This window comes from Manacus vitellinus, unplaced genomic scaffold, assembly GCF_001715985.3.
Source record: "Manacus vitellinus isolate BGI_N305 unplaced genomic scaffold, ASM171598v3 scaffold_18_pilon, whole genome shotgun sequence".
Classification (NCBI taxonomy): domain Eukaryota; kingdom Metazoa; phylum Chordata; class Aves; order Passeriformes; family Pipridae; genus Manacus; species Manacus vitellinus.
The window spans coordinates 11,840,746-11,868,087 of NW_021939324.1; the positions used below are offsets into that span (position 1 = coordinate 11,840,746).

Genomic DNA, 27,342 nt, shown 5'->3' on the forward strand with positions numbered 1-27,342 from the left:
TATTAAGGAAATGCGCCAATTAAGCCTTTCTGAGGAGGTTAATTTTTGTGACGAAAACACGGAAGAGTGGTATTGCACAGCTTTGCACTGAACTCTGTAAGTGCTGCATTTGCACGCTCTTTGTTGACCCTTTTTAGCACAATGTCATGCAGTGCCACTTAAGAATGTCATTTTTTCCTGACCTCCCAGCCACTGGATGCAGTATAGCTTTTCCTGCCTAATCAGATTTTATTACGTGATGTCTCGGGTTTCTCAGTCACAGCTAAAATCTTTACCTTAGAAACAAGTGACATAGACATTTAACTTGGGTGACGCTAAGGAAACATTGTGCTGGGAGAAAAGGAGACAGCAGTACTTCCGAGCATATTTACACATTCCTGACACTCAGGTAACCAGCCAGCAGCAGGGATTCTGGTGATGGCTGGGAAGCACTGAGTTTTACTGGAGTTAATGAGGGACATATGGAAGAAGGGAAGCTTGCATGTCCCTGATTTACCAGATAAAGTCAATATTAAGGATCTTATTAAAGAAGCTCTACAAGAATATTAAGTTAAACAGGCTCAAGCTGAGCAACAACCCAGTTTTCCACTCCTACAAGGAGCTTCAAGCTTGTAGAATGATGATTCTCAGAGAGACAAGCAAGCACTAGGTTAACATCAGACCATTTTTACCACATCTGACTATCTGCCTTATTTCTCTGTCACACGCAGCCCCTAGCATCAGGGAAAACCCATCTGGTTGTAAATCAGTATTTCAACTCCTACAACTAAATCTATAGATTAAAATTGGTTTCTACCATCATATATAAAGATAAAAAAACATGGTGGCACTGTCCTTCTGCACTGTTGATTTCCTCAGGATGCTTATGTGACATAACTAGAGGAAGCTCCTGAACATACAGGTAAATTTAGAGGAGTAAGAAAAAGACAGTTTTTAATTTGTCAACCCAGTTGTAGACTTCTTCAGAATTGCTAGATTGCAACAACTTTGATAATTACCTGTTAATTTTCTTTGACAGTGAACTTTTTTTAAAAAATTAATTCACAGATGGCAAATTCATGCAGGACAGCTTAAGTATTCTTTGAGGGTACCTGCCTACCAGCCTGGCTCAAAGTGGAGGTTTCCCAGAACCAAAGCACACAGCTCACAATGTATTGTTAAAGTGTGCTTACCATAACTGTGCTGGCCATATAGCAAGCCCCTCAGAAAATCCTCATGCAGGACCTTCCAGCCTGTGGATTTGATTCTTTGGAAGGAAGAAATAGAGCCCCCCCATCCCCCAGCCCCTTGTACCTTTATTTGAAAGGGTAAGAGCTTCTAAAAAGAAATAAATAGAAATTTTCTGAATAAGTTTCTCATGAATAGAAAAAAAAATGAAAATACTAGAATCGTACACAGATGTATGAGGCTAGTTCAAAAGCATCAAATCTGATATTTTATTCTAGCTCTGCTTGGGGAAGCTTGAAAATGACAAATTAACATTATGTGATGAAAAGTTTGGCCAAGTGGAGATCCCAGGCTAGCAAGAGTTGTTTCTGGAGTCTTCCTGGTAGTGGTGGGCTACAGGAGGAACAAGCTTAATTCCCAACAGGTCTTTGGTAAAATGAGGATCAACAGGTTCTCCTAGGCAGTGCTGTATTTTGGAGCCAAGAAAGACAGCAGCCATGCATGTCTTTTCCCCAGTCTCTCACACTACTGGATATCAGCAAGGTGTACATCAAAATACAGCCTGCCAAGAGTGTTCAAAGACCTCTGTGTAGTTCTCTGAGAAGTTTTTCTATCTCAACCTGATACACTATATGCAGACCTATCCCTAGTTTATACCGTAATTTTATTACAGCCTTGTGGAGAGAATAGCTTAACTTAAAGTTTACATAGCTGAGTTTAACATGCCAGGGGGAATAGAGGGATTAAAAGAAAAGCAGGCCCAACTATAGCCTCTTCCTTCTCTCAGAGTACTAACGGGTCACAGGTGAAACACGCTCTGTAAAGGAATCATTACACTGGAGCATAGGAAGTATAAACATTTGTGCATCAGAAGAAATGGCTGAGTTAAGTGAGCAGGGTACATGCAGTAATTCAAGAGAATGAAAACAGTAACAAAAGCCAAGAAGACAGATAAAAGCAAAGAATCGGCAGTGCTGCCCGGAGTGCATCAAGGCCACACCATGTATAAAAGCACACCAAAAATGCAAAGCAACAACTTTATATTACAACTTAATTTGGCTCTGAGCCTTCTTTGTCAATACAAAAAGGCTGCAAGGATCACATAGCATTAGAATCAATCAAGAACCAAGGAGACAGATAAGAATGTGATAGCTAGCAGTCCTTCTTCTCCATGCCACACCACCACAACTAATCCTGGTATCTGTGAAAAAATGAAGTCAGTTTTGTTTAAAACAAAACTTTCTGTATTGTGTGCTCATACAATGAATTTTGCTACATTTATTGTGGCAGTAAAGTGGAAGAAGAAAACAAAGTTCCCATTCAATTATATAAACAATACCAGTAGAATGCATAGAAGTCACTCAAATTCCATCAAATCTTGAGGTAAATGCCATCATGTTTGCAAAGAGGAGTACTAACCTTTCAGGAAGAAACAGCAGTAAGACATAATAAAAAGATGGTAAGGGCAGAAGAACTGTCTCAACTCAAGAGAGAAGGCATTTAGATTATGTTCCTGTTTGCTCAAGTGTACCACTTAGACTTTTGCACAAGCATGCACATTGCAGGGTCAAACCACTCTTGATTGTTGTGGTTCTGAACAGAAGCTAAATAGATTGTAGCAGCTGTATATTCAACAATTTGGTGTGATAAGAAACAGACTGTCAGTGCTGAAGCATGATTAGCACGATATAAAGCTTACAAACTAACCAAGTTATGAGTTAAGGTAAACAATATTTAGATGACTGATTGCACATGATTGCATATTATATTTACAAATCCCAAATATTTCCTCCAATGTTCTGACATTAATCACAAAAATTAAATCAAACTATCCAAAAGCCTGAGATCAAGAAAAAATATTGTGCTGAACTGTGCTTTAATCTTAGCATACTCTACAATGTACATACGTTTTATCTATGCACAACACCATCATTAAGAGCAAGGAAATTTTAGTCTCTGACACAAGCAGATTTATTCAGGAACTCAACTGAAAACAAGATTTACTGCACACCCTCATGGTATAGAACAGGCCCCAACCATACATGCAGTGCACAGTATGCCAAATGAATTGCTGTACGGGAGCTAGAAGGAAACAGTTCCTGAACTTGTATCATAAAAGCGCTGCTATTTTTGAGCATCTACTGTGGCAAACATGTGACTTGAAGCACACAAGACAATAGCTTTGGTCACAAAATACCCTCTCACTCCAACACTGCTATTACAGAGCACTGCAACTGTGCTCTATACATTAAAACACCGACTGCCCATCTAACGCTGTACCTACTCTACAACTTTTGCCAGTAGGAGCTTAGAGGATTGCTACTGGTTCTGCTGGAAAAGGTTTCCTTCAGGGAAGGGTATTGTCTAGACAGATGGAGCATTTTACAAAGAGTGCTGTTACTCCCAACGCAGAACTGACAGAATATTTAAAATTGTCACTACCATACAAACTTTACTTGTTATACCCAATAGTTGGGATACCAAAAAATGCAGTATCTGTTTCAGGTGCTCAAGGTTTCCAGGCTTTGAAGACCAGTCAGAATGCTGCCATAGAAAAGTTCAATACAAAAAAGTTTACAGTACTCCTACCTCCTCTTCCCTATTCAGATTAACATGTTTTTGAACATATGCCTATGAGAAGTAGGACTGCAGTTTTCTTAATCCCCCAGCCTGCAATGAGGAAGATGATGATGTTAGACAATAGACATAGACAATAGAAACTGCTGTAACTACTCTTAATGGATAAACATTTTCTCTACACTGTTAATTAGATCTTAAAAAATTTGTTTACTTTTCAACTGCCAACAGCCAATACAGAACACAATAGAGTACTGGGAGAGTAGTGATTCTCCTTTACAAAGCAAGCATACTCACATTGGCTTAAAGCAGGAGTTAAATGAAGGAACACACAAGGAAGATGATGATTGCTCTTCCTCCACAAGCCTTAAAATCTTGTACTAATACACTTGCCACAAAAATTAGAAAACAGAACACTGAACGTGGTTTGCAGGTGGGAAAATGACAATAGCTCACTAGGTATCCCTAAGATCCACTGCACAATGCTGGACACACAGTTAAGCTGCATCGACAGTGCCTACGGGCTTGTTTTTCTCCATTGAAGAAGTTTGGTTACCCAGCAGACACTTTGCAACCCCACTACGCTGGAATTCAGGCAAAGCTGAGTCCAGTATCTGCACCACGAATTGCTCAATCGCCACAGGCTGACAGGAGGGCTAGTATAGTTTTCCCAGTTAGATCTCCCTCCATCTCTTATGCAATCTTCGGGGCTGTGAAGGAAACAGTATTTATATGCTTTTAGATTGTTACAGGTTTGAAAAGAGATGTTGGAATTTCTCCCTAATATCAGTTACTGGGTAGCGTGCACCTACAATGAAAGGACATCCCCCCACCTTTTCCCGGGGTGGGGGGAGGCGGGGAGGAGCGACGTCGCGTGCAGAGGGGCAGGGAGTGGGCGAGGGTTGTTTTTAAACTGGCCGGTACCAGGCACTGGGGCCTTTCTTTGTTGGTCTTCCTGCCTGGCACCCGATGGAGTCGGCAGCCACCTTTTTTTTTCCAATTCAGCCTCCGAGAAGAAGCCTTCCCCTGCCTGGAACCGTCGTTGGAGATCGGCCCCAGTCCTTCGCCGGTCATCACAGCAACCGCCGGGATAAACCCCAGGAGAGCCCCTGCCGACCGTTTTGGAGCGAGGTATCTGTCCCAGGCCCGCCCTGCGCCAGTGCTGCATATCAGAGCATCTCCCAGGGGCTGCTGCCTGGAGCAGCCCGCCCGCCGCTGCGGGCAGTTATTTCCTGAGCTGGGGAGCCCGGAGCTGTTGCGGAGGGCAGCGCCCATAGCCCTGGGACAAAAGGGAAACGCCCCTTCATTGTTGGCAGTGGAGCCACCATCGCTAACGTGGCTGTGAGCAGTTGTTGAGCTACCGGGAACAGCCCGCGGACTCTCACGGGGGCCAGGGCAGCTGCCACCTGGGGAAGTAGGACTTTGTTTTGAAAGTTTTGGTTGCACTACTATTACTTATTCACGTTTGTTATATATATATATATATATATATATATATATATATACACACACACACATATATATATATATATATATACACACACACACATGCTAATAAAGAGCTGTTATTTTCTTTTTCCACACCTTCCACCTGAAGCCTCTTAATTCTGAGGTTATAATAACTTAGAGGGAGAAGTTTGGTTTTTTTTTCCCTAACCTGCCCTCCTTAGCAAACATTTGTCCCTTGTTAAACTGTGACACAGATAATTTCTCCTGGCAGACTGGAATCTGTAAAAAAAACAAAACAAAACCAAACCCCAAACAATTCACATTCAATATGTGCATCATATTGTTTTCAAGGTAGTGGATATGTCCTTGGAGAGTCTTAATGCATGACTACTGAGATAGCATATGCAAACTCATATGTAAACACCTGAGCCTATTATCTGGAACAAAAAATTATCATGTTCTTTCCTTACAGTGATACATTTTTATTATGGGGTTGGAAGACAGTTATGTGTACATCTAAGCTCCAGGTGAGAAATGTGTTATTTGTAGTTTTCCTCCTAAGGGTGTACATCTGTACAGGATAGAATGTAATTTACCACAGAGGTTCTGCAAAATCAGTCTGTAAATTTATAGCCTGCAAGCAGTTTTGACAGTTATTACCCCAAAGCACAAGTCAAAGTAACAAGACAGCAAACCAGATAAAGAAATCTTTTTCCCTTCAAAACAATTTTATTGTAATAAGAAGGGTTAATAAAACCCTTGTTTCAGTAAAGAAATATTAAATTCTAATTTTACATGTTGAAATATTATAAAACGACAATCCTGTGACTATTGCAGCATTTTAAAAATGGTTGGAACTTCGGTCATTTTCACTCATTTTCATATCCCATCCACAGCAATCAAAAAATCAGTTTTTTTGGTAATCCTGAAAAGTGTAAATCACATTGTTAGCAAAGTAAAGGGGTCCAGCCCTCTCCTCAAGATCTGATACCATTCTCAAGATATATCTACTCTGAACTGCTTAATGCTTAATACTACAGTGGCAGTACATGACTTCTTCTAATGAACCTCAGAGAGTGATAGAATCAAAGCACACTTAAATCAGTGTGTACTCCAAATGAGTCACAAATTCTGCAATTAAGTATTAATTACATCTGAGATACATGTAAGTATAAAAACCTAACCAGTCAACTGTTGGCATGAAAAGCTAAGCCTTAACCCTGTCCCACCACACCAACACTCTTAATAATTTTTCTTACATGCTGTCAGATCGAGGACAAATTCCTAACCTTAGATATGAATAGAATGGCTTTTGTTTATTTCCAAACCAATGTAGAATAGTTCTGATATTAGGTAGATTCTTTATGCTGCATTAACTCAGGAAAAAGTTTAGTGTACCTACAGCTCTGTAGGAATGCAGATCAATAAGACTGCTTCCTGGGGAAGCAGTGCTGCTTTTGGTTAAGTGCCAGAGTGAAGATTGACAGTGATGTCATCATAATATCAGTGTCTCCACATACCACACTGAACAGAAGTAAGTGGCAGCAGCAGACAGAAAGTATGCATGTTTAATACTTTTCACAGGCAGTCATCCATCCAGTGACAGTTTTTCCCTGACAGTAGAGACTGTTCTGTGAGAAGTACTTAAGTTTGGTGAACACGCCCCACAGGCTACAGGGTTTTGTTGTTGTGGAAAAGCAACACTTAGGGTGATGGCAGGAATCTTTGTCCTGACAGGTCCTGATGCCAATATTTTACAAAAGGGTATCCATCAGTAATCATTCAGTCTATTTTGCCAAGCTCCAGAGTGCTACCTGGACAAGGCTAAGGAAATGTATTGTGCAGGATGCAAGGGTAGGCCAGTCTAAAAATTTCAGGGAATACAGTTTATTTTTCTCTGAGATTACTTTTGCATATTTCCACCCTCAATAGCAGCAAAAACATGCTGTCCTTCAATTTTTATTTAAATAAAGACTGTAGGATTATTCTTCCAAACAACTATTCAGATTTTAAGTGGTAATGTCATATAAGGATGGCAAATGAAATCCAGGGCAGCAGATTTGCTAGCTCTTAACATTGGCTCTCTCCTTAAATGTTTGTTGGCACTACCTTTGAGACCTTCTGATTCTGTCAGCCCAGCTAAGGCAAAACCAAAACATAATGGAAAATCCATATCAGAAAATCCATTACGTTTCTGTTTTCCACTTAGTGGAAATGATACTGCTTTTTATGCTGATACTCAAATGTCTCAAAAATTAATGCTGACTTCTTAAATGCCTCATTTATAGTTAATCTCAAAACTCCTAGCATTTAACACATAAGCTTTATTTCATCTTGTTGAAGATGAGACTTTTTGAAAGATCTTAAAGCAATTATTGTTCTAGCTTTATACAGCTCTGGAAACTCTGCCCATTGTCAAATACAACAATTAAGTCACAGAAATCAAAGAAGCATTTCTCTTTTTCCTGTCCTTTAGTTAACAGGCCTATTTTAGGGCATGTACTCCAAAACACTAGTCACAAACCCTCAAATGATCTTTGCAAAAGGAGCTAAAAAGCTTAAATTAATTGCCTAAGCTACCATAACTTGACAAGTTCCCACACATCAGCTGACCGATGGTACTGGGGTCAGTAAACAGTGTGCAAGTAGTCTGCTGATTAAATTTTATTTTGAGGTTGAAATCTTAAGGTAGTGCATTTTACTTCTAATTTGTCACAGACTCTGAAACAACCATTCAAAGTGCCTAAAAGTTAAGTTAAACTCTAATAATGTAGTTGTCTCTCTGAACTCAAGAGGAAAAACACACTTCTATGGAAGCATCTCTATTACAAAGAGATACCACTTTTGAGTATTATTGAGTCTTATACTGGCAATAACAAAAGGGCTCATGATAATCTGACAGCTGCCATCTAGCATATTCCAACTGTTAAGAAGACCAAATCCAAGTTTAAGAACCAATATTTGCCTCTCTAATAGAAGGTCTGAGTAATTTAGCATCAGATACAGATGTTGAGTCCTGAGCACTTTTCTTGCCACGAAGATATGAAATAATGCTACTGTTTGGGGAATACTGAAGGAGGGTCACAGAAATGTGCTTCATGTTCCTTACCCAGAATGGTCTAAACAATTAACTTGCTTACCTGATGAGAAAGAAAGCAGAAATCTCTCTGAATCTCATCTACATTTTCCACTCTGTCATTTCACAGAATCACATGCTATGTTTTGGACTCTTATACTCCTCTCCTTATTTTGTTTTGTTTCAAGTGGTGTGAAGTTAAATTACTTCCACCTAAGTAAGATGCCTCAGGAAAAAAAGGCTCATCATAATAGCCTATAATTTACTGGGCAGTATCACACACCATTAGAGCAATTAATGGAATTGGATATTTCTAACAAATAGATATTTCTAAGCATCATAGAAAAGAGTCTTTTCTGTACTAATTCTGTCAGAACACAGAACTAAGTCATTCTCACCCCAAAGCATTTATCCTAAACCACAAATCACTGAAGGGTTTCAGCTGGTGTTGGTGCCCAAGGAATTAGTCCATTCAGAGAGTTTGTGTTCTGAAACACTGAAACATCCCATCCTCTCTGAGCATGTAGCTCCTATTTTAAAATCAGTGAAATATTAAGACGTTACCTTGATCTATTCCTTCTGTTTTTTTCCTTTTTAAATTTAAAAGTGCATTTTGTTGCTCCTTTACAGCTTCTGCAGGACAGTTGGGTCTTGGCAGCTGATTTCCTGGAGTGGGTCCTGGTCGATTACTGAAATACTTCTGTTTCAATGCCTTGATGACAATAGAAGAAAAATAACCAAGTAATTAGCATTAAGTGTCAGAATACTATTTATAAAGAAGTTATAATGAAATAAAGCACTTGCTGTTGGGACTTAAAAACTACTTGGACATTTTATACTACAAGGTGGCCTTGGGGCAAATCAAGTGTATGTTCTTAATTACTATCCACCCCACTTAGATTTAGTGAAGCAAGGGACAGAGTACTGTTATTTTCAGCTAGCACTCAGACATCCTAACAAAACTCTAGACTATTTTGCAAAAGGTCTTGTATAAGCAGTTTCTAGCTCTGAAGAGCTCACATTCTGAATAGACTAAATAGTCTTAGATGAGAGAAGAGTCTCATCTGTGTAAAGAGTAAAGTAGGAATAAAGAAAAATTAAAGAGAAATTAAAGGAATGTATCTGAAGTCTTGATCAGATCCAGGACTTGGACACCAGCTATTTTGTTAGCTTTTAAGATTTCTTTACTGTGCTGTTTCTACCCTGTAAACTATGAGAAAGGCACAATTTCTATCGGAGCAGAAGACAAACACAAGAGAGCAAGGTTGATTTCATGTAGTGGAATTACATACCCTATTTTAAATTTTAGGAACTTCACAGCTTCCATAAAGTGTGGTCAACAAAAAGTGGCTAAGGTGTTTCCTAGGCAATCATTACTCTTGCTAATGCCAGTTACATGATATTCAATGCTAGTTATAAATGAAACCAATACTGTAAGCACAAGTTGTTTCCTGCCTTAAACTGTGGCATTGCCAATAGTCTAGACTGGAAAAATACACTGTCCTACAATATGATCTGAAAAATCACTTCATACATATGAACTGGTGTCCCAAGCATAGCAGAACTAATAATTTGGAAACTTATACTGAATGTTCTTAAAGATAGTGGCCAAAAAAGTCTGAAGGTGCTCTGAAAAAGTCATCTATAAAAAAATACATAACATCTACACTAATCCCCTGGATTCAGATCTGCCTTGTCTAACCAGCAATGAGGGAGCCCTGGCCTTAAGGGGACAGTTCTGTTTCTTACATGCCTCCCTAACAGTGTAAAGTGACAGAAATACACTTTTCAAACTGCCAACTGGTATATCTTCCTCATTACAGAAATCAATATCATGAACTAGAACATTCTGCAGGATTTTCCTTTGAAAGTCCTTCATTTCTCACCACCAGGGAGTAGTGAAAATGAAAGTATAATGGAAAAGGATATTTAGACGAGCATCATGGTTTAAAATCACCACAGAATTTCACATTAAAAAAGCATCATGAAAGTTTAAATGAAATTGAAGAAGACACTGGATGAAGTAAGTCTGAAAATCTTTCAAACCGAGGGAATAGGATATGCTATGTTAAGACTTAACCTTCAAGCTTAAAGTGACTGAATTCCAAATGTCAAATACGACTGTCTAAAGGCGATGACTCACACACCTTTTAATTGTCTACACTGGGAACAGAGATGATCAGTTAGCATTATCCATGCCTTTCAGAGTTCTCTTTGTAAAACACTGAGATTAGGTTTTTGGAAATTCATGTAACATTTCATTTCAAACCTGGCTTACTGGCTTCAAAACACATTTATTTGATATTAACAGTAGATTAATGCACATTAGGACATAACTCAAGTGTACTGTACCTGAGTAGCTGTAACCCTAGTGCAAGGATTAAATGTAAATAAGCCTTGAAGAAGATTGAGCAGATCATCACCAGCTGCACTGAAGATATGTTGAAGTGGCATTCCAGGGAAAGATTTAAATGTGACATAGTCTGGAAGACTCGTCATCCCCTACAAAGACCAAAAATGGAATATATGTTTTTTACTTAAGAGTTCAGTTTTTCACAGAAAGCGAACTTCATATGGCTGTCTTTCAGCAGAAGCAAATCATTTTCAAAACACCTTGCTAATACTTGGTCACTGAAATGACAAATGTAGGAGTAGTGAGCCATAAAGACTTTTTTTTTCTCAGTAACTGTTCCAGTTGTTTTACACTTTCCCTTTCCAAATGATCTGTCCTTCCTTTGCTTTAGCAGTGACCAGGCCAAAAGGAAAAACTGTTAACAAAGAAAGGAAGTAAAAAAACTTTAGAGTGGATGCAGACAAATGAAATAAAGGTTCCTTTTGTGATCTGACATGGTGGGAGGGAAAATATTCACAAAAGAGCAAGTCTTTCTCCACATTAATAAAATTAACTGCATTTTGAGCTACTTTTGAAATGCACAACTGAAAATTTATATGGGCTGTTGGAGGAGGGAAGGAAAATATATACCAAGCAGTTAAACAGAAGATGAACTGCGTACTGTTTCTCCTGTAGGTATGACATCAATACCATTGTATTCAAATTCTAGCATAAAAATGATCTTGTAACAACTATCCAAATGTAATACTTTAGTAGTATTTTAAGTATTTAGTCATCACACTTCAGCAAGTTTGTCCAAACAAAATAAAATATGAACAATAAAGTGAAAAATGTGCTCAATCAGTTACAATCTTGATAGTAGAGTTTTCAATTATTTAAATGCATGGGCTTGCAAATTAACTTTGGCTAGCAAAAGAGAGATGATGCATCCCAATCTCCTATTCACTCCTTTCCCCACCCATATCTTAACTCTTCCTCTCCAAAGAAAGCAGGAATGTCACTGCAAAAACCTTTACGTGTTTCATTCAGAATCCCAGAGCAACAGCAGAATTGTGTGGGGCTAGCACTGCCTCATACACTATTTCTCCATATGGCTACAGCTCCATTTCATGATCATGTACCATAGCATTCCAGTACAATTCACACAAAGGAAAAGCAGCATGGAGAGCAGAGGTTAACAAGTACAGTGAGTGCTTCCATAGCTCAACAACAATTCCTGGTCAGGGAATTCAGAACTCCTGATGCAAGTTGCTCATCAGAAGTTATGCCCCACTTCCTGTCAGTCTGTTTAATATCCATAGTTAGGTAGGTCACTGTGTGCCCTGACAGTAAGTTTTGCCTAGTATTACTGAATTTATTGTCACTTCAGAGATAATTGTACTACTAATTTGTATTTGTTACCATACTGTTGTTGAGACAAATTGTTCATCCTTAAAGCTGTTGGTCTGGTGTTTCTTACTGTATTCCAAACTATAACTTACCTTGACCAACTTAGATCCCTATAAGTGGTTCCTACTTATGAAAGTCATGAAAGGACACAGAAAGGAAACCATAAAGTGTTGTTAATCTTGCTATTGACCAGAGGTTTGTCAAGAGAAACAACAAATCTCAGCTGCTCTGTGAGATGAGGCTACTGCCTTCTGAAAATCTACTCAAGTATTCTGGTATAACCTTTCATTTAATTTCAGAAGTTAAAATAGAGAGTATCAAGTAAAACTAATGTCAGTCTGTTAAACAAAAGGACTCACAGGCCACTGCTCTTCTGTTGGAGTGCCCAGTGTTTCAAATATCCTTGTCAGCTGGTCAAGATCAGAGTCTCCAGGCAAAAAAGGAACCTAGAAGGTAACAGCATGTGATTTAATTAACTTCTGAACTTCAGTTTTAGAGTGGAGCTTTGAGTGATCACTCATAAGTGCAGGGCAAAACACTTCTGTATACCATCTCTCCACAAAGAGCTACATTGAATATTGAGGCATTCTACTGATGTCCAAATAGATTCTGAAAGTTTCTTGAACCTGGGCTTCATAATGTTGACTTGACAGCAGGGAACTAAACATAAAATTACACAACCACATTAATGTAAAATAACACAGGAAAGATTTTGCATCTTAGTTGTCAAAGTCATGGTGATCCTTCCATCATATGTTCCCTGAAGTTAGCTTTTATATATATATATTCAGTACATTTAAAGTGAATTGTAACTGGATTACAGAAGTTAGATTGAGGAAATGAGATTTAAGCATGAGGGAGACTAGAGACTCACTAGAATAGAAAACTGTCTTATCAGTATCACATGTTATTTAAACTAAGCAGAAGACTGAAAAGGGGGTATCTGCCCAGTTCAACTTGTACCTTGCACACCCCGCACACAATGGAATTAAAAAGAAACTTTGTGACCAAAGCAAATTTATAAAGAATTAGAGACAGCATTTAACTAAGCAACACAGAAATACCCACAACTAAACTTTGGCATCATGAAAGCCCCTCAAACATAAACTGCTTTCATAAAGCTCCCAGAAGCTGCATTGTCCTGAAAAAGGACAGATACATTTAAAAACACCACAGTGATAAAACTGAATCATAATACATTTTCTACTTTGTGAGAAACCAAAGAATCAGTTCAACAATTTATTTGAATTCAACAACTCAATAAATTCAACAAATTATTTGTCTTCTCACTTTGCTAAAATTTAATCACTTTACCAGGTCTAATGCATATTTATGTAAACATCACTAGTGTTCATTAAGCAGCCAATATATATTTCCCTGTCTGAACTGCCAATCAAATCGCACCAGCATACCTGTTTGGTGTGGCAAACAATTTCTTTTGAGGCGTTTTCACACAGACCAGTTCTCCAGTCTGGTTATGAGACAGCCAAAAAAGCATTCCAAGTATAGTGCAGAAACCAAGCAGAAGCGACTTAGTCGTGGAAGATAAATGATACTGCAGGCTACTTTGTGCCTTCAGCTGTGTCTGTGCCCCTGCCCTTCACTCCCCCCCTGACACTTTCATGTCTTCTCCAAAGAGCTGTATAGTAAACGTTCTAGTTCAATAAAACATACTTAAGGACCATGACATCTGTGTACCATACAGAGGAGTGCCATAGGATTATCATAGCGTTAACCTTCAGCTTCATTCTAGTATTGTCAACCACAGCTTAGAAAAAACATTGATCTTCTGTTCGTTATACATAAACCTACAACTAAGGTGTGGCGATTATAATTTGCAGGTAGTGAGAAACAATGTATAAGGGACAGTGTATGCATGTATCTAGGATGTCACATTTCTAGAAGGCTAGCGAATGAAACTCATAGAAGGCTGTGTGAAACTGTAACACTAAGAGGACTGGAAGAGTTACCTACTTGGCATCTGCCAAGGCAAGACTGTGACAGTTTGTTGCAACTTTTTTACCCAACCGTTTTGAAAAACTTCCAATGCTTGTGGATGCTAATAAAACCTCAGTCTACTGCAAAACTTCACTTTCATTACAGTTAACAAGGTTTTGGAAACTTTCTTCTACCCTGTCTTTACCTGCTAATGTTAGCAGGAGAGAAGCAGCCCACATAAAAAGCTGTAGTGCACTAAAGAGCAAACACAAAATGCTTACATTTGGAGACTTACCCTGAGGAGCAATTCAGCTAAAATACAACCAACAGCCCACATATCAACACCAACACCATACATTCTAGCCCCAAACAATAGTTCTGGGGCTCGGTACCATCTGAAAAGAAAACACATTTTGGGAAAATCACCTGGCTTTGCTCATGTCAAATGCCGTGTATTGTAGCAATGCAAATACTAAAAAGAGGATGCTGCTTCTGCCTATATACTTTCAGACACTGAAGAGCTGTAGTCTACCCCACAAAGTGTTTTGTTTAAGAAAGACTGAAAAAATTTGTGCATTCCTCACCATAGGGTCACATGCAGCCACAAATTAACTGCAGTTTCAATTGAGCTGATTACAAGCAATGGAACTGCAGACATGCCAAGGAAGAAAGTTTTTAACTTGCAGGTTTGCAGGTTATAAAACAAAATTTTCTTAAAATTTTATGTTGAAGGAATGACTAGCTACAAAAATGGTTCTAGGTCTTGTGATTAACAGAAAGTAGCAGCTGTCTTGCTCCCAAAACCAGGCTTACAGGAAGATACATATTATTTCCATATATTTCAAAAGAGTATCATACCAAAGAACAACTCCCAGGGATGCATATTGTAGCAGTTCTTATGGAGATTTTGTTAAACAATGCTTCCCTGCATGTTCTTTATGAGGCTCTTGCCACATAATATGAACTAGATGCTACTCTTTGAATATGTTGATATGACATGAGAGAAGTGCCAAGAGACACCTACAAAACAACTAAATAATCTCTGTCTAAGAAACAAAATAGAATGTCTTACCTCGTTACTACCTGGTGTGTATAAACTCTGTTTGGGCTTCCAAAAGATTTTGCCAAGCCAAAGTCAGCTAATTTTAAAACCCCATTTTCATCTAACAGCAAGTTATTTGGTTTAAGATCCTGTCAGTAGAGAAAGCAAATAATGAATTTTGTCAGTATTGATAAAAGCAGACATATAATGAATCTCCTAGCAGATGTATCATAAGAGTATTCTAAAATGAAAGTTTTTGATTCTATGTGAAGTCTATGTTGTTAGAAAAAAATAATAAAACACCGGAAAATGAGTATTTAGTCACAGAGGAAAATCATAGTGAGACACACCAATTTGAATATTAACACATTTAAGCTGCAGACTATAAAAAAGCCACTTCATAGGTTTTAGCTTTGCTGCAGGACCAACAGTTTTGTTAACCACATAGATGCCAAGTGAATAATAAAAAGACCTTGCAAATGTTTCAAATAACTGCAGAAATTATGGAAGTCATACAGTTTGATACAGTAGCAGTATGTTGTTGTTCTCTACCCCTGGCCAGTAGAGAAGCATCCACATAGCCATTTGCTCATTCCATTCTCATGCCAGAAGTCCAGGCAAAAGAAGACCAAAAGCAAGAACACTCTAGGCACACTATAAAGGCAGTTTAACAGGTGAAGGAAAGAGGAAAAAACAAAAGCATGCAATGCAATGGAAATCATTCACTGTCTCCCACAAGCAGACAGGTACACGAAACAGTCTCCAAGAAAGAGGCAACCCGGAAGGCAAAATCCCCCCTTCTTCTCTAACCCAGGTTTTTAGTAATGATCATGGCATTATATGGCATGCAATATTCATAGGGACAACTTGAGTCAGCTGCCCCAGCTGTGTCCCCTCCCCACTTCTTGCCCACCCCCAGCCTACGCATCGGGGCAAGGGCAGGGTGGAAAAAAGAGAAAGCCTCAACAGTTCACCTGCTGTGAAAAAAGTTCAATCCATCCCAGCCAGACCCAGTTCACAGTGATAAAGTCACATCTAACTGGAGAACCTTTTATATAAGTATTTAAATGAAAATTGCATCAGTAATTCTTAACATTTCTGGTACTTCTATTGTCTCTCCAAAACACGTAATATGAAAGTGTATGGAGTGAGAGTGCCTGAACTCCAAAACTACTTTCATCAGACCTTAGACTCAAACTTTATCCCATGTGAGTTTTTTTACAGCATAAAGGCTGTCAGTTTAGTACATGCTTACCCTGTGTAAAATCCAGTGTTGATGTAGATATTCTAATCCTTGAAGTGTCATCAGCATATATGCCTTGATGTGAGACTGTGTCAACACAATACTTGTATCCTTTATAATAACCTGTAAAGTTTTAACATGACAGTAAAGCTCAACACACAAGATAAACTTATTACCATTCTTTCAGCTCAAAAGTTACTTCAGGCTCAAAGAAAAATTTCAAACAGCAGTCACAAATTCTCTACCATTCTCACTCTTTTTCCAGAAATACAGGTCTATTCTGGAGATCAGAAATTGAAATCCAGAGCCCAGATAGTCTACGTGAACTCTTCCCAGGTCAGCAGAGACCTCTCTGGAATTCCCAAGACAGTTCAAAAATAATTGAGGGAGGTTGTGCAATGACATCATCCTCTGAGGATTCTGGGATGAATCCCATCAGGCCCCATACATTTGCAGGCATCCAGCTGCAGCAGCAGATCCCACTCAAGTTCAGGGACAACTTGGAGTTGATCATTCTCACAGTCATGGGTCTCCAGCTCAGGGCACTGAGACGCCCTTGGTCCATCATCAGTGTTGAAGACAGAGGCACAGAAAGTGTTGAACACCTCTGCCTTGTCCCTGTCCCTATTTGTGAGGTGACCATTCTCATCCTGTAACGGGCTGGTGATATTTCTATACTGCCAGTTACCATTAATGTATTTGAAAGAACTCTTTTTATTGTCCCCCACATTTCTGGCCAGCTTCAACTCTAGTTGAGCTTTGGCAGCACAAATTTTTTCCCTACAGCACCAAGCAGCATCTCCGAATTCTTCCCGTGTCACTTGACTTTGCTTCCACTGGGCATATACCTTTCCTTTTTGCCTTATTTCCAAGAGAAGATTCCAGCTCAGCCAAGCCAGCCTTCTGCCTCACCTGCTTGATTTCCAACATATGGGAATTGCTGCTCCTGTGCCCTATGGAGGTGAACTTTAAAAAGTGACCAGCACTGATGGATCTCAGCACTGGCAAAAACATTTTCTCAGGAGACTTTCCCAATTCCATGAGCAGCCTGAAGTCCACTCTCCTTCATGTCCAAAGTTGAGGTTTTGCTGGCACTTTTGTTCCTGTCAACAGAGATTTTAAACTCAATCCCTTTGCGGTTGTTGTGGCCAAGACGGCCACCAATCTCCAGTTTGCTCACAAGATCCACTCTGTGAATAAACAGCAGATCAAGGAGGGCATCTTTCTGAGTCAGCTCCCTTAGGACTTGTTCCAGGTTTTTTAGGAATTTTCTGGCCCAGGTTGTGTGATGCTCTCAGTTAATTTCTGGCAAGTTGAAGTCCTCCATAAGGACCAGGGCAGTTGACTTGGAATTGTGCTTAGTTCCTCCAAGAACTAAGCACATCATCATCATCCTGGCTGGGAGGTCTGTAGCAGATTCCCACAATGACATCCACATTATATGCTGGCCCCTTGATTACCCAGAGGCTCTCTCTCAACTGTGCCACTGGCCACTGTGAGCTCCATACATTCTAACACTTCTATTACACACAGTGCCATCTCTCCGCCTCTTCTGCCCTGCCTATCCCTCCTAAAGAGCCTGTCACCATCCAGCAGGGCGCTCCAGTCTCAGAATTCATCCTACTGGGTTTCACTTACACCAATGATATCAAATCTCTGGCATTATAGCCAACACCTCATGAACTAGATTGAGAGATATCATTAGTGCTTGTTTCCTCACTGGTCTGCAAGCCTGGTCCTGTCCCTTTACTCCTTCCAATCTTGTTTAAAGCTGTAACAAGCCCCACTAGTTTCTGTGTTTCAGGGCTTCCCTCAACACCCAGGGCTTTCACCACCACCTTAACAGACAGGACTACAACCACCACTTTGACCAACAAACATCGGATTTGCAACAACCAAGTCTCATTGGTGGATCCAACAGGTGTCTTGCGGGTCCTTCCAGTCTCCTGGGGGATTCACAGCCCTGCTCCAACTGCCTCTACTGGCACTGCAGCCTCACTCCAGCACCATGCAAGCATCTCCTGGTATCAAATCCCAGCAATCTGCCATTTCCTGCCAGCACTGACTCTTCAACCATTCCTGCCAGGTTTTCTGGGTGTGGGGATGGCGAAACACATGGAGGGGTGGCCATCTGGTCTCTGTCCTGTGGCCACATGTGTTTTTTCCAGGTTGAGGAGGCTGGCTGCCATCTTCATTTGGCCTGGTGGGCAGAGCTTGGGGAGTTTCTCCTCATCAGTTGGTTTAAACCAGTTATATCAGTATTGTTATTAGCATTTCTTCTTGCTAAAGAGGTACTTTTTCACTTACATCCAGGTGTATTTGGTCTCTCTGTACTGGAGAAACCAGGGGTATTGAATCCGAGGGATAAGATTTCTTTCTGAGGTCTCCACTCTTCCAAATTGTCTCAAACCAAGACACACAAAAATGATAAATGTGTCACTGAACTTGAAATTATGTTCCCAGTTATTCCTTCTTTCTTCATGCAACCTAAGCAACTCATCTTTGTATTTACAACAGTTTCCTCTTCTATCTCCACAAAGACCAGGAGGTATGGCCACTTTGCTGAATTTTAAAAAATACACAAGTTTTCTACATTCTTTGATTTTTAACGTTAAAAATCTATGCAAACACCCTGTTTGAAAGAATTTTCTCCACTATTCCTCAAAGCCTGCTTGTTAATACTACTGTCCTGTTCAGTAATAGCCTTTCATAAGCTTTAAGCTGTTTGAGGCTTATAAGAGACCTAAGACTGCACAAATTTCATGTATGCTACAATGCTTAATCACAACAGGCTGCAGTCCCAATGGCAGCCTGAGTGATATAACAATACAGTTTAAATGCTTCCTATAGCAGAGTATCACGTAGTACAGGAGTATTTCATTCTTCTTTGTATACTGATCTTCTTCAGCTCTAAATGTTGCATAGTTACTATGTAAACAGCATAAATCCTCTAAAAGTCTACTCTTTACTAACGTCTATTAGCATAAACCTGATCTAACCTTTTCAAGTCTTGCATTCATCTAGGTTTCAGCAAGCCTGTCAGTATTTCCTTCTAACAATTCAAATGCCACCTCCAGTTCTTAGCAGCATATATATAATGAGCTAGCTTAACAACTACATTAATTTCAGTTCAGAGTAGATATCTTGTGTGCATATGCAGATCTCTCATGCATTGCTGCCTAGGACAGTCTTCCAAAAATGAAGATTCTCACATCAAAATGTCTCATACAAAGACTTAGGCAAAGACAAATGGATTTTTGGTCTTGGAGAATGAAACATCTGTAAGATATTGATTTGCAATTACCTAGCATTACTACATTTGAAAAAAATGTTTCAGGTACATGCAATTTTAATACCAGTTCATCACCTGGTATATTTCAGTAGCACACTTACCTGAACATGTCTGAGATTATGTTTAGCAATTGCACTCCAAGAAGCTGATCTATGACTGAGATTCTATGCTCTGACTGAAGTCACAGAAAACTAACACAGTAAACACAATGTGTTTCTTGAAGATCATGATGACAAGTATTTAAAAGTAAAGGAACTAATCAAACAAGAACTCACAAAAACTGAAATTACTCAAACTTCTATTAAGACACAATCTTCATTAACTAACATAATCAAAGTCACCTTTCTAATATGGGCAAATATAAGCCTGACAAAATAGCATTTTCAGAAACCATCTTAAGATACTGAAAAAAAAAAAGTCTTTAAAAAAATCTTACCTCTAGATCTGTTTCCATAAAATCAAACACCAAGCTAATATTGGACTTGTGTCCAAATGCATCTATGAGCTGCAAAACAAAATACACTACGATTAAGCATGCTCTCATGCTTCCAGTTTTCTGAAATTCAACATCGCTGTAGACTATATGTGGATTTTCAGCTTTTTGAGAATTGGTTCAAGTTTTTTGATTTGCAACACAAAAATTGTTGCTCAGTTCAGCTTCTTAACTCAGTCTTCAAAAACTCAGAAAAAACTCCCCATTGAGTATGGTAATAACATTTTACACCACAATTGCCCCTCCTCCCTGGAGACAGGAAAAAAAGAGAAAGAATTAACTTTATCTTACACTACAACTAGTGTATTGCACACCTTGTCCTCTCCCCAAACTTCGCTGTTCTACAAAACTTGTACCCTTTATTGAGTACATGACTAAGTTTGCCCATGGATTCAACTCTGGGTATCTGCTTCATGTAAGTATTCTAAGTGTTAGGTTTATTAACTTCCCTTCAGATATTCTTAGGTGTGTATTCATCTTCGTAGCAATCTTTCCAGCAAAAATAAAACTCTTTGGAGAATATCCAAACAGTCCTTTTTTAGGATGAAGTTGTGTAACGACAGAATCAGTTTTTAGTTTGAGATAACACAAGCGTGATGCTGAGTGAAAACAAGAGATTAGCTAGCCTGGTATTCAACCTTCAAGCTGTGGAAGGTATGAGCTCCATGGTGCAGCTTATTCCTTAGTGTGATGGCCATGTGAACTGCCCAATTGCAATGCAGTCGTTTAAACAGCCCATAACAACAGCGACTGTGCCCCTTGTGCTCCCAACATCCACAGAAGTTCTGTGAGGACTACTAAGGGGGCACAACATTGTCTATTGCTTTTAGTACCTGCTTACGGAATTGCTAATCATAAATTTGCCTAACTTCTTTTTGAACTGCTGATGTTATTTGCTTCTACAATGCCCCAGTCAACAGATTCTACAAATTCATTACACACTGAATCAAGCCGTACAATTTCCACTCCCACTGCAAATATATTTTAAACACATCTCTTATTTTTAGTGCTACAGGGTTTGGAAATACCAGCTCTGCATGGACTCCACCTACCACCTCAGTTTTGTAGCCCCTCCCATTCCCAGCCTTTTCCTTTCCAGAATGAGGAATCCCTGACTTTTTCATAAAGAAGATACTCCACCTCTTTGCCATTCTAGTTGTCCTTCCCTGCATATTCTCTAACTTTGATAGCTAAAGCAACCACTTTGAAAATAACTTCACAATCCAGAAGAAAATTATACTTCCACTCTGAAAGAGTTAAAGTATCTGGAAAATTCGTATTTGGTCTAGTATTTATGTAAGACCTTGTAATTATCACTATGAGTTAACTTTAAAATATCTTTAGCTCCAGCTGAATACCTGTAGCTGTCAATTTATCAAAATGCAACTGAAACAATACTGATTTTACTCCTTCCAACAGAGATTTTAAGCATCTTATCTGTGTGCTAAAACCTAATAAGCCACATGATCTTCCCTTTACCATTTCTTATGAAAGCCTGCTTTTTGACTGTCTCCAGTTCCATATGAAGCAAACAATCAGGTAAATTCAGCAATGCATTCATTTGCAATTCTATCAGAAAGATGCAAAATCAGGTAATCTAAATTTCCACAATTCTTCCCACCATTAATATCCACAGAGCCCCCAGCTGAAAAGTGAAAGGATTAAAAAAACCTACTTTGCCTTTGTTATTGAAATCGGCATTTTGCCATTATAATTGTTGTACTGCCTACCTAGGGCTGGGAAAAAAACTTAAATAACATTAAGTAACAGCTCCATGACCCAACTACTTTTGAATTTCAGTCTGAACCTGTACCAAAATATTTGAGGACTGATTCTAAAAGCAGCATTCATTTTACTTACACCAATAATATTTGGATGGCTTAGCTCCTGTAACAGCTTTATTTCCCTGAGGGCTGTCCTGTTGATTCCTACATTGATGGGAAGAAAAAAGAAGATGAAAGAACAAAATGAAAAACTGGATTAAGCTCCAAATAAACATCTCGTTCTGTTACTCACTGACTATTTACTACTACAAATTACATTCTCACCACTCAGCAACTCACTAAATAACAAGTACATTGCCATAAGTAAGTAAATTGCTGCAGAATAAAAGTGGGCATACATTTTCTTCCACAGCACACACATTTTACACCACAGTAATCCAGTTTAGATTATGAAGCAACAAGTCTCCCTTTTGGCAAAAAGGGAAACTCATAGCAAAAGCCCAGGGCAAAAAAAAAGATCACCTTTTACATGGTACTGGAAGGCTTGCTTTTATTTTAAAGAAAAGTTTTATCTTGCAAATATCAGTTCTTCAACATATCTCACTTTCAGAGGAACGCATACTGACAAAGCTCATGAATAAACTTCTTTTCTTTTTGACACAGCATTGTTTAATAACACAAGACATCTGTTTTTCTACATTCATGCTGTGGCATAAATAAGGCATAAAAGGTAATTGACCAAAACCTGCTTGCCCTTGCTTGAATCTTTTCATAGCCAGATTTTACAGAGGAAAAACCAGAGGATGATGGGGGCGAACGGTGCGCTTTGGCAGTCACACTGATTGCACTGCATCAAACCACGATTCCTGCAGGGTACAAATTCCTCCTTGAAAAGTGCTTATATATGTGGCTTGTATGAAATCTGACAGGCAAACTGTGGTATGTCATACAGGAAGATTTAGCTGCATATGAGCTCAAAACCAGTGTTCTCCTAAAACCTAGGATAAAATTCAATGCTAATTTCTGGCTTTGAAAGTTTTGGGCAAAGCTACATGGATTCCTTTACACTCCTGCTTTCCCTGTTTTAATTACCTATTTTGGAATCAAGTTGACAATGGCTGCTTTTGGGTGGGCAAAGACTCAGATGATTAAAAAAAAAAAAAAGAGAAACATCATATTATAACACAGGGAAAGCAGATAAAATCATTATTTTCGATAACATCTTTCAATTACAGCTAGACACTATACAGGCCAAAGCAATAACTGTCCCTAAGGGCCATTAGCCCACTGAAGGCCAGGTGGATCATGACTCTTGGGCACCCAGCTCAACTGTGAGACTCTGTGATGAGTTTAGAAGTTTTTTTTTCATAGAATGGAACTGGAGAGTTGATAGCAAAGATTGTTCACTGAAAAGCTGGTGACCTGATGCAGGATCCCGGAAGGACAGCAGCCTGCACACAAACAAAATTCTACTACACCACACAAGCTGTAAAACAAGACCAAGATTAGTGAGTTTTAATTTGTAATATCCATGCCTAGAGGCAAGTGGCTGATCAGAGCATACACTCTACAGTGCTGAACATCAAACAAACCCACACAGAAACAAAAGTTTTAAGATTCTGGCTTTAACAGAACAAAGAAAATACCTGAAAACAGACGCAAACACTCTCACCCTTCTTAAAAATTTAAGAGATGCATTAATACAAAGAGGTTTTCTAAACTCAGTGCTGGTGCCGTTGTTATTATTTAATGCTAGATTCATGTCTATATTCCACTAAAATGAGAAGCTAAGCAGTTATATACTCATATTTAGATACATACCATGCATGCAGGTATCTTTTGTCTGTCCCTGCAGTTTACAAAGCAATCCTCTACTAAGCCTTACACTGGTCACTGAGCTCATTTTTCCCAAACAAGGTATGGTATGTGAAATTAATGTACCAATTTACAAAAACAAAGCAAACAAAGCACAGTTTCTACAGCAAGAATTTGTTTTAAAACTCACCATCTTTAGCTTCCGATCTATGCCCCAGTTTAATCTGAAAATAAATGTTTCATATTATATAAGATTAAGACATCTTCCTCAACAGTGGGAAACACATTCTTTACCATTACTCTTGTAAGATAGGATGAGTTTCAGCATAATGAAGCACTTTACCAGCTAGGTTGCTTTTAGTTGTTTTTTTTTCCTTAAAAAAATAACTGTTCTTACAGCATTAGTTTTTACAAAAGCTTAAAAATAGCCATGATGGCACTGAAAGCAGACATAACGCAAACTGACAGCATAAAATGCTTCGTAGCCACAAAGCTTTATTATATCACTAATGAGTTTCTTCTCAGGGAGAAATGAGAGCTAAGTAATTGACAATCATCTTAGAATGATTCTAGTAAAATTAGCACAGGTTGTAAGCTTGGGCTGTAAACTGGGCAGTCCTTCTGCCTTAATCATCTACTGCCTGAAATTTCAAGTCCAGAATCCCACTATGGATATTTCCAGATGACAAAAGTTAAGAAAATGTTCTGATAAACCCAAGAATGCTTTTCACAACAGCTGCTACCAGTAGCAACCATACAATAGAAGTATCACAATGCTAAAAGGGATTAGTGCATTAAACAAAATTACTTACTATTGATACAATTCAACTTGCTGAGTAAAGTAGGGTCTTTAACTAAAAAAAAAGTGCTGAAATGTGCAATTTTGTCCTTCACAAAGCATAGCTGAAGATTCATTTTTAATACAAAAACTTTCTGCAATCCCTTCAGATAGTAACAAGTGAAACACTTTATGACAACATAAACATTTTCATCATTTGTATCCAAACAAGTATGTTGCAGATCCAAGATCACTTTCATATTTTATCAGAAAACTACCATATGGGTAAGAGACATTACTGGAAAACTCTCAAGTCTAGTTAGGCCTTCTGATTACTATCCATTATTGGCTGCTCAAACTGGTAGCAATGAAATAAAAAAGAGAAGTCTGAGGGCAATCAAAAGAGACTTCAGGGCCCTGGAACGACTGGTTGCAGGATCAAGAGCAGAGGTAGTGATTTTCTTGATCCTTCTGGTAACAAGGAATAATATTTATAGGAATAGGCATATCCATCAAGTCAATGAGGCTGGTGTAACCACAAAAATTTTTGGTTCTTTGAGTATGAGATGATCCACTCAACACCTTGTCTACTGATACCTGATGAGATGCACCTATCTCAGGGGGGACAAAGAGTTCTAACACAGGAGCTAGTGGGGCTCACTAATAGAACTTTAAACTAGCTTGGAAGGGGGAAATGGACAAGACCAGCCTCACAGGCCAGTGATGAGCCATGGGATGATGTGCCAAAACCTAAGAAACAAGCACTAAGGGCATCCCTCAATATGCTTCACAAGGTGTTGGCCACAAAGTACCACACCTGAAATGTTTCTACACTAATGTACCCAGCATGAGGAACAAACAAGAGGACTTTGAAGATTTGTCCCAGTCTCAAAGATTTGACATCACTCGCATAAGTGAAACCCGGTGGGATGAATTCTGAGACTGGAGTGCCCTGCTGGATGGTGACAGGCTCTTCAGGAGGGACAGGCAGGGCAGAAGAGGCGGAGAGGTGGCACTGTATGTAATAGAAGTGTTAGAATGTATGGAGCTCACAGTGGGCAATGGCACAGTTGAGAGCCTCTGGGTAAGAATCAAGGGGCCAGCATTTTGGACAAAGTGTCCAGTATACAGCTGGATAACCATGTTACAAGATGGTTGAACATCTGGCTCACGGGTTGGGCTCAGAGGGTAATAGTGAATGGCGTTACATCCATTCACCAGTGGGGTTCCAGAGGGCTCCATCCTCGGTCCATTTCTCTTCAACATCTTCATAACAACTTGGATGCAGAACATAAGGAATACTAAGTAAGTTTGCCAGTGACACTAAATTGAGAGGAGCTGTTGACTCCCTCGAGGGTAGGCAGGCCCTGCAGAGAGATCGTGACAAATTAGAGAGATGGGCAATCACTAACTGTATGAAGCTGAACAAGGTCAAGTGTTGGATTCTGCACCTGGGATAGGGCAACTCCAGATGTATGTGCAGACTGGGGAATGAGATGCTGGAAAGCAGTGCCCTGGAAATGAACCTGGGGGTCTTGGTCGATGGCAAGTTGAATATGAGTCAGCAGTGCCCTGGCAGCCAGGAGGGCCAACTGTGTCCTGGGGGGCATCAGGCAAAGCATCATCAGCTGGTCGAGGGAGGGGATTGTCCCACTCTGCTCTGCACTGGGGCGGCCTCACCTTGAATACTGTGTGCAGTTTTGGGCACCACAATATAAGAAAGATACTGAGCTCTTAGAGAGCGTGCAAGGGAGGGCAACGAATATGGTGAGAGGCCTTGAGGGGAAGCCGTATGAGGAGTGGCTGAAGTCACTTGGTGTGTTCAGCCTAGAGAAGAGGAGACTGAGGGGAAACCTCTTTGGGGTCTTCAACATCCTCATGAGGGGCAGTGGAGGGGCAAGTACTGATCTCTTCACTCTCTTGAGCAGTGACAGAATTCAAGGAAACAGCATGAAATGGAGTCATAGGAGGTTTAGGTTAGATATCAGGAAAAGGTTCTTCACCCAGAGGGTGGTTGGGCACTAAAACAGGCTCCCCAGAGAAGTGGTCACAGCACCAAGCCTGACAAAGTACAAGAAGCATTTGGACAATGCTCTCAGGCCCATGGTATGACTCCTGGGGATGGCCCTCCGCAGGGCTAGGAGCTGGACTCAGTGATCCTTGTAGGTCTCTTCCAACTCAGCGTATTATATGATTCTCTAAGTTCTAAGGAACTTAATCATAAGTAACACTATGGACCAAAGGAAATTAGGCACAGCATGAGGAAAGATTTAAAATAAAATTAAATTAAAAAAAGCCACTATCAAGGTCTAATAAAGTCTACAGTTTGGAAATGTGTGTGTGTTGCTTGGTGTTTGGGGTTCTTTTGGGAATATACCTAACAAATAACCAGAAATTCAAGTTACAGGTCATACAACCTTTCAAAAACATAGCAAAGCCACTCTCTCTTCCAGGGTGGGGTGCGCATTACAGACACGTGAACTAGATAATTTAAACCAAACACTCTGGAAACAAAAATGCATATTATCCCACTATCCATTAAGGTAGTTAAAAAAAAAAAAAAGTCGTTACGCAGGTCAAGAGGAACCAGACCCTTAGTGACACACTGAGAAGACACTCTGACACTCACCTTCTTAATAGCCACGATTTGGTTATTGGTCTTGTCCCTGGCCTTATAGACAGTGGCGAACTAGTGAGAGGGAGAGAGAGAGGGGAGGAGAGAGAGAGGGGGGGAGAGAGATGCTGCCGTGAGCAGGGCTGACGGGCCGTGTGAGGGGAGGCCCCCACGCACCCCGCAGGCCCGGACGTGCCCGCTCCCGCCGCGGCCGGGCGGCCACAGGGGCTGCTCACCTGGCCCTCCCCCAGGAAGTCGAGCTTCTCGTAGCGCTTGGCGCGCGCCCGCGCATCCATTGCCGGCGGAATCCGCAGCGCGAGCGCTGAGCTAACCCCAGGCTGGAAGAAGCCGGGATGCGGGGGATTCCGGGGCGGTGCTATTGGCACCCCGCC

The 27,342-nt window shown here is 39.8% G+C and overlaps 1 protein-coding gene across 3 annotated transcripts; it reads right to left on the bottom strand.

Moving 5' to 3' along the window:
* Positions 1 to 5,900: 5,900 nt before the first annotated feature.
* On the bottom strand, positions 5,901 to 27,273 carry CDK7 (cyclin dependent kinase 7). 3 transcript variants are annotated; one of them, XM_018070467.3, is made up of 13 exons: positions 27,187 to 27,273; positions 26,966 to 27,025; positions 23,749 to 23,782; positions 23,166 to 23,229; positions 21,880 to 21,947; positions 19,963 to 20,031; positions 16,247 to 16,357; positions 15,022 to 15,140; positions 14,245 to 14,344; positions 12,371 to 12,457; positions 10,622 to 10,771; positions 8,834 to 8,981; positions 5,901 to 6,118 (listed from the first exon to the last, which is right to left on the bottom strand). In XM_018070467.3, the coding sequence occupies exons 1-13, from the start codon at positions 27,240 to 27,242 to the stop codon at positions 6,093 to 6,095; spliced, it is 1,092 nt and encodes a 363-aa protein (XP_017925956.1). In that variant the 5' UTR covers positions 27,243 to 27,273; the 3' UTR covers positions 5,901 to 6,092. The 3 variants fall into 3 exon arrangements, with proteins under 3 accessions (XP_017925956.1, XP_017925957.1, XP_017925958.1); XM_018070468.3 differs by lacking the exon at positions 23,166 to 23,229; XM_018070469.2 differs by lacking the exons at positions 23,166 to 23,229; positions 23,749 to 23,782; positions 27,187 to 27,273 and having other exon boundaries at positions 26,966 to 27,023.
* Between the last annotated feature and the right edge of the window lie 69 nt (positions 27,274 to 27,342).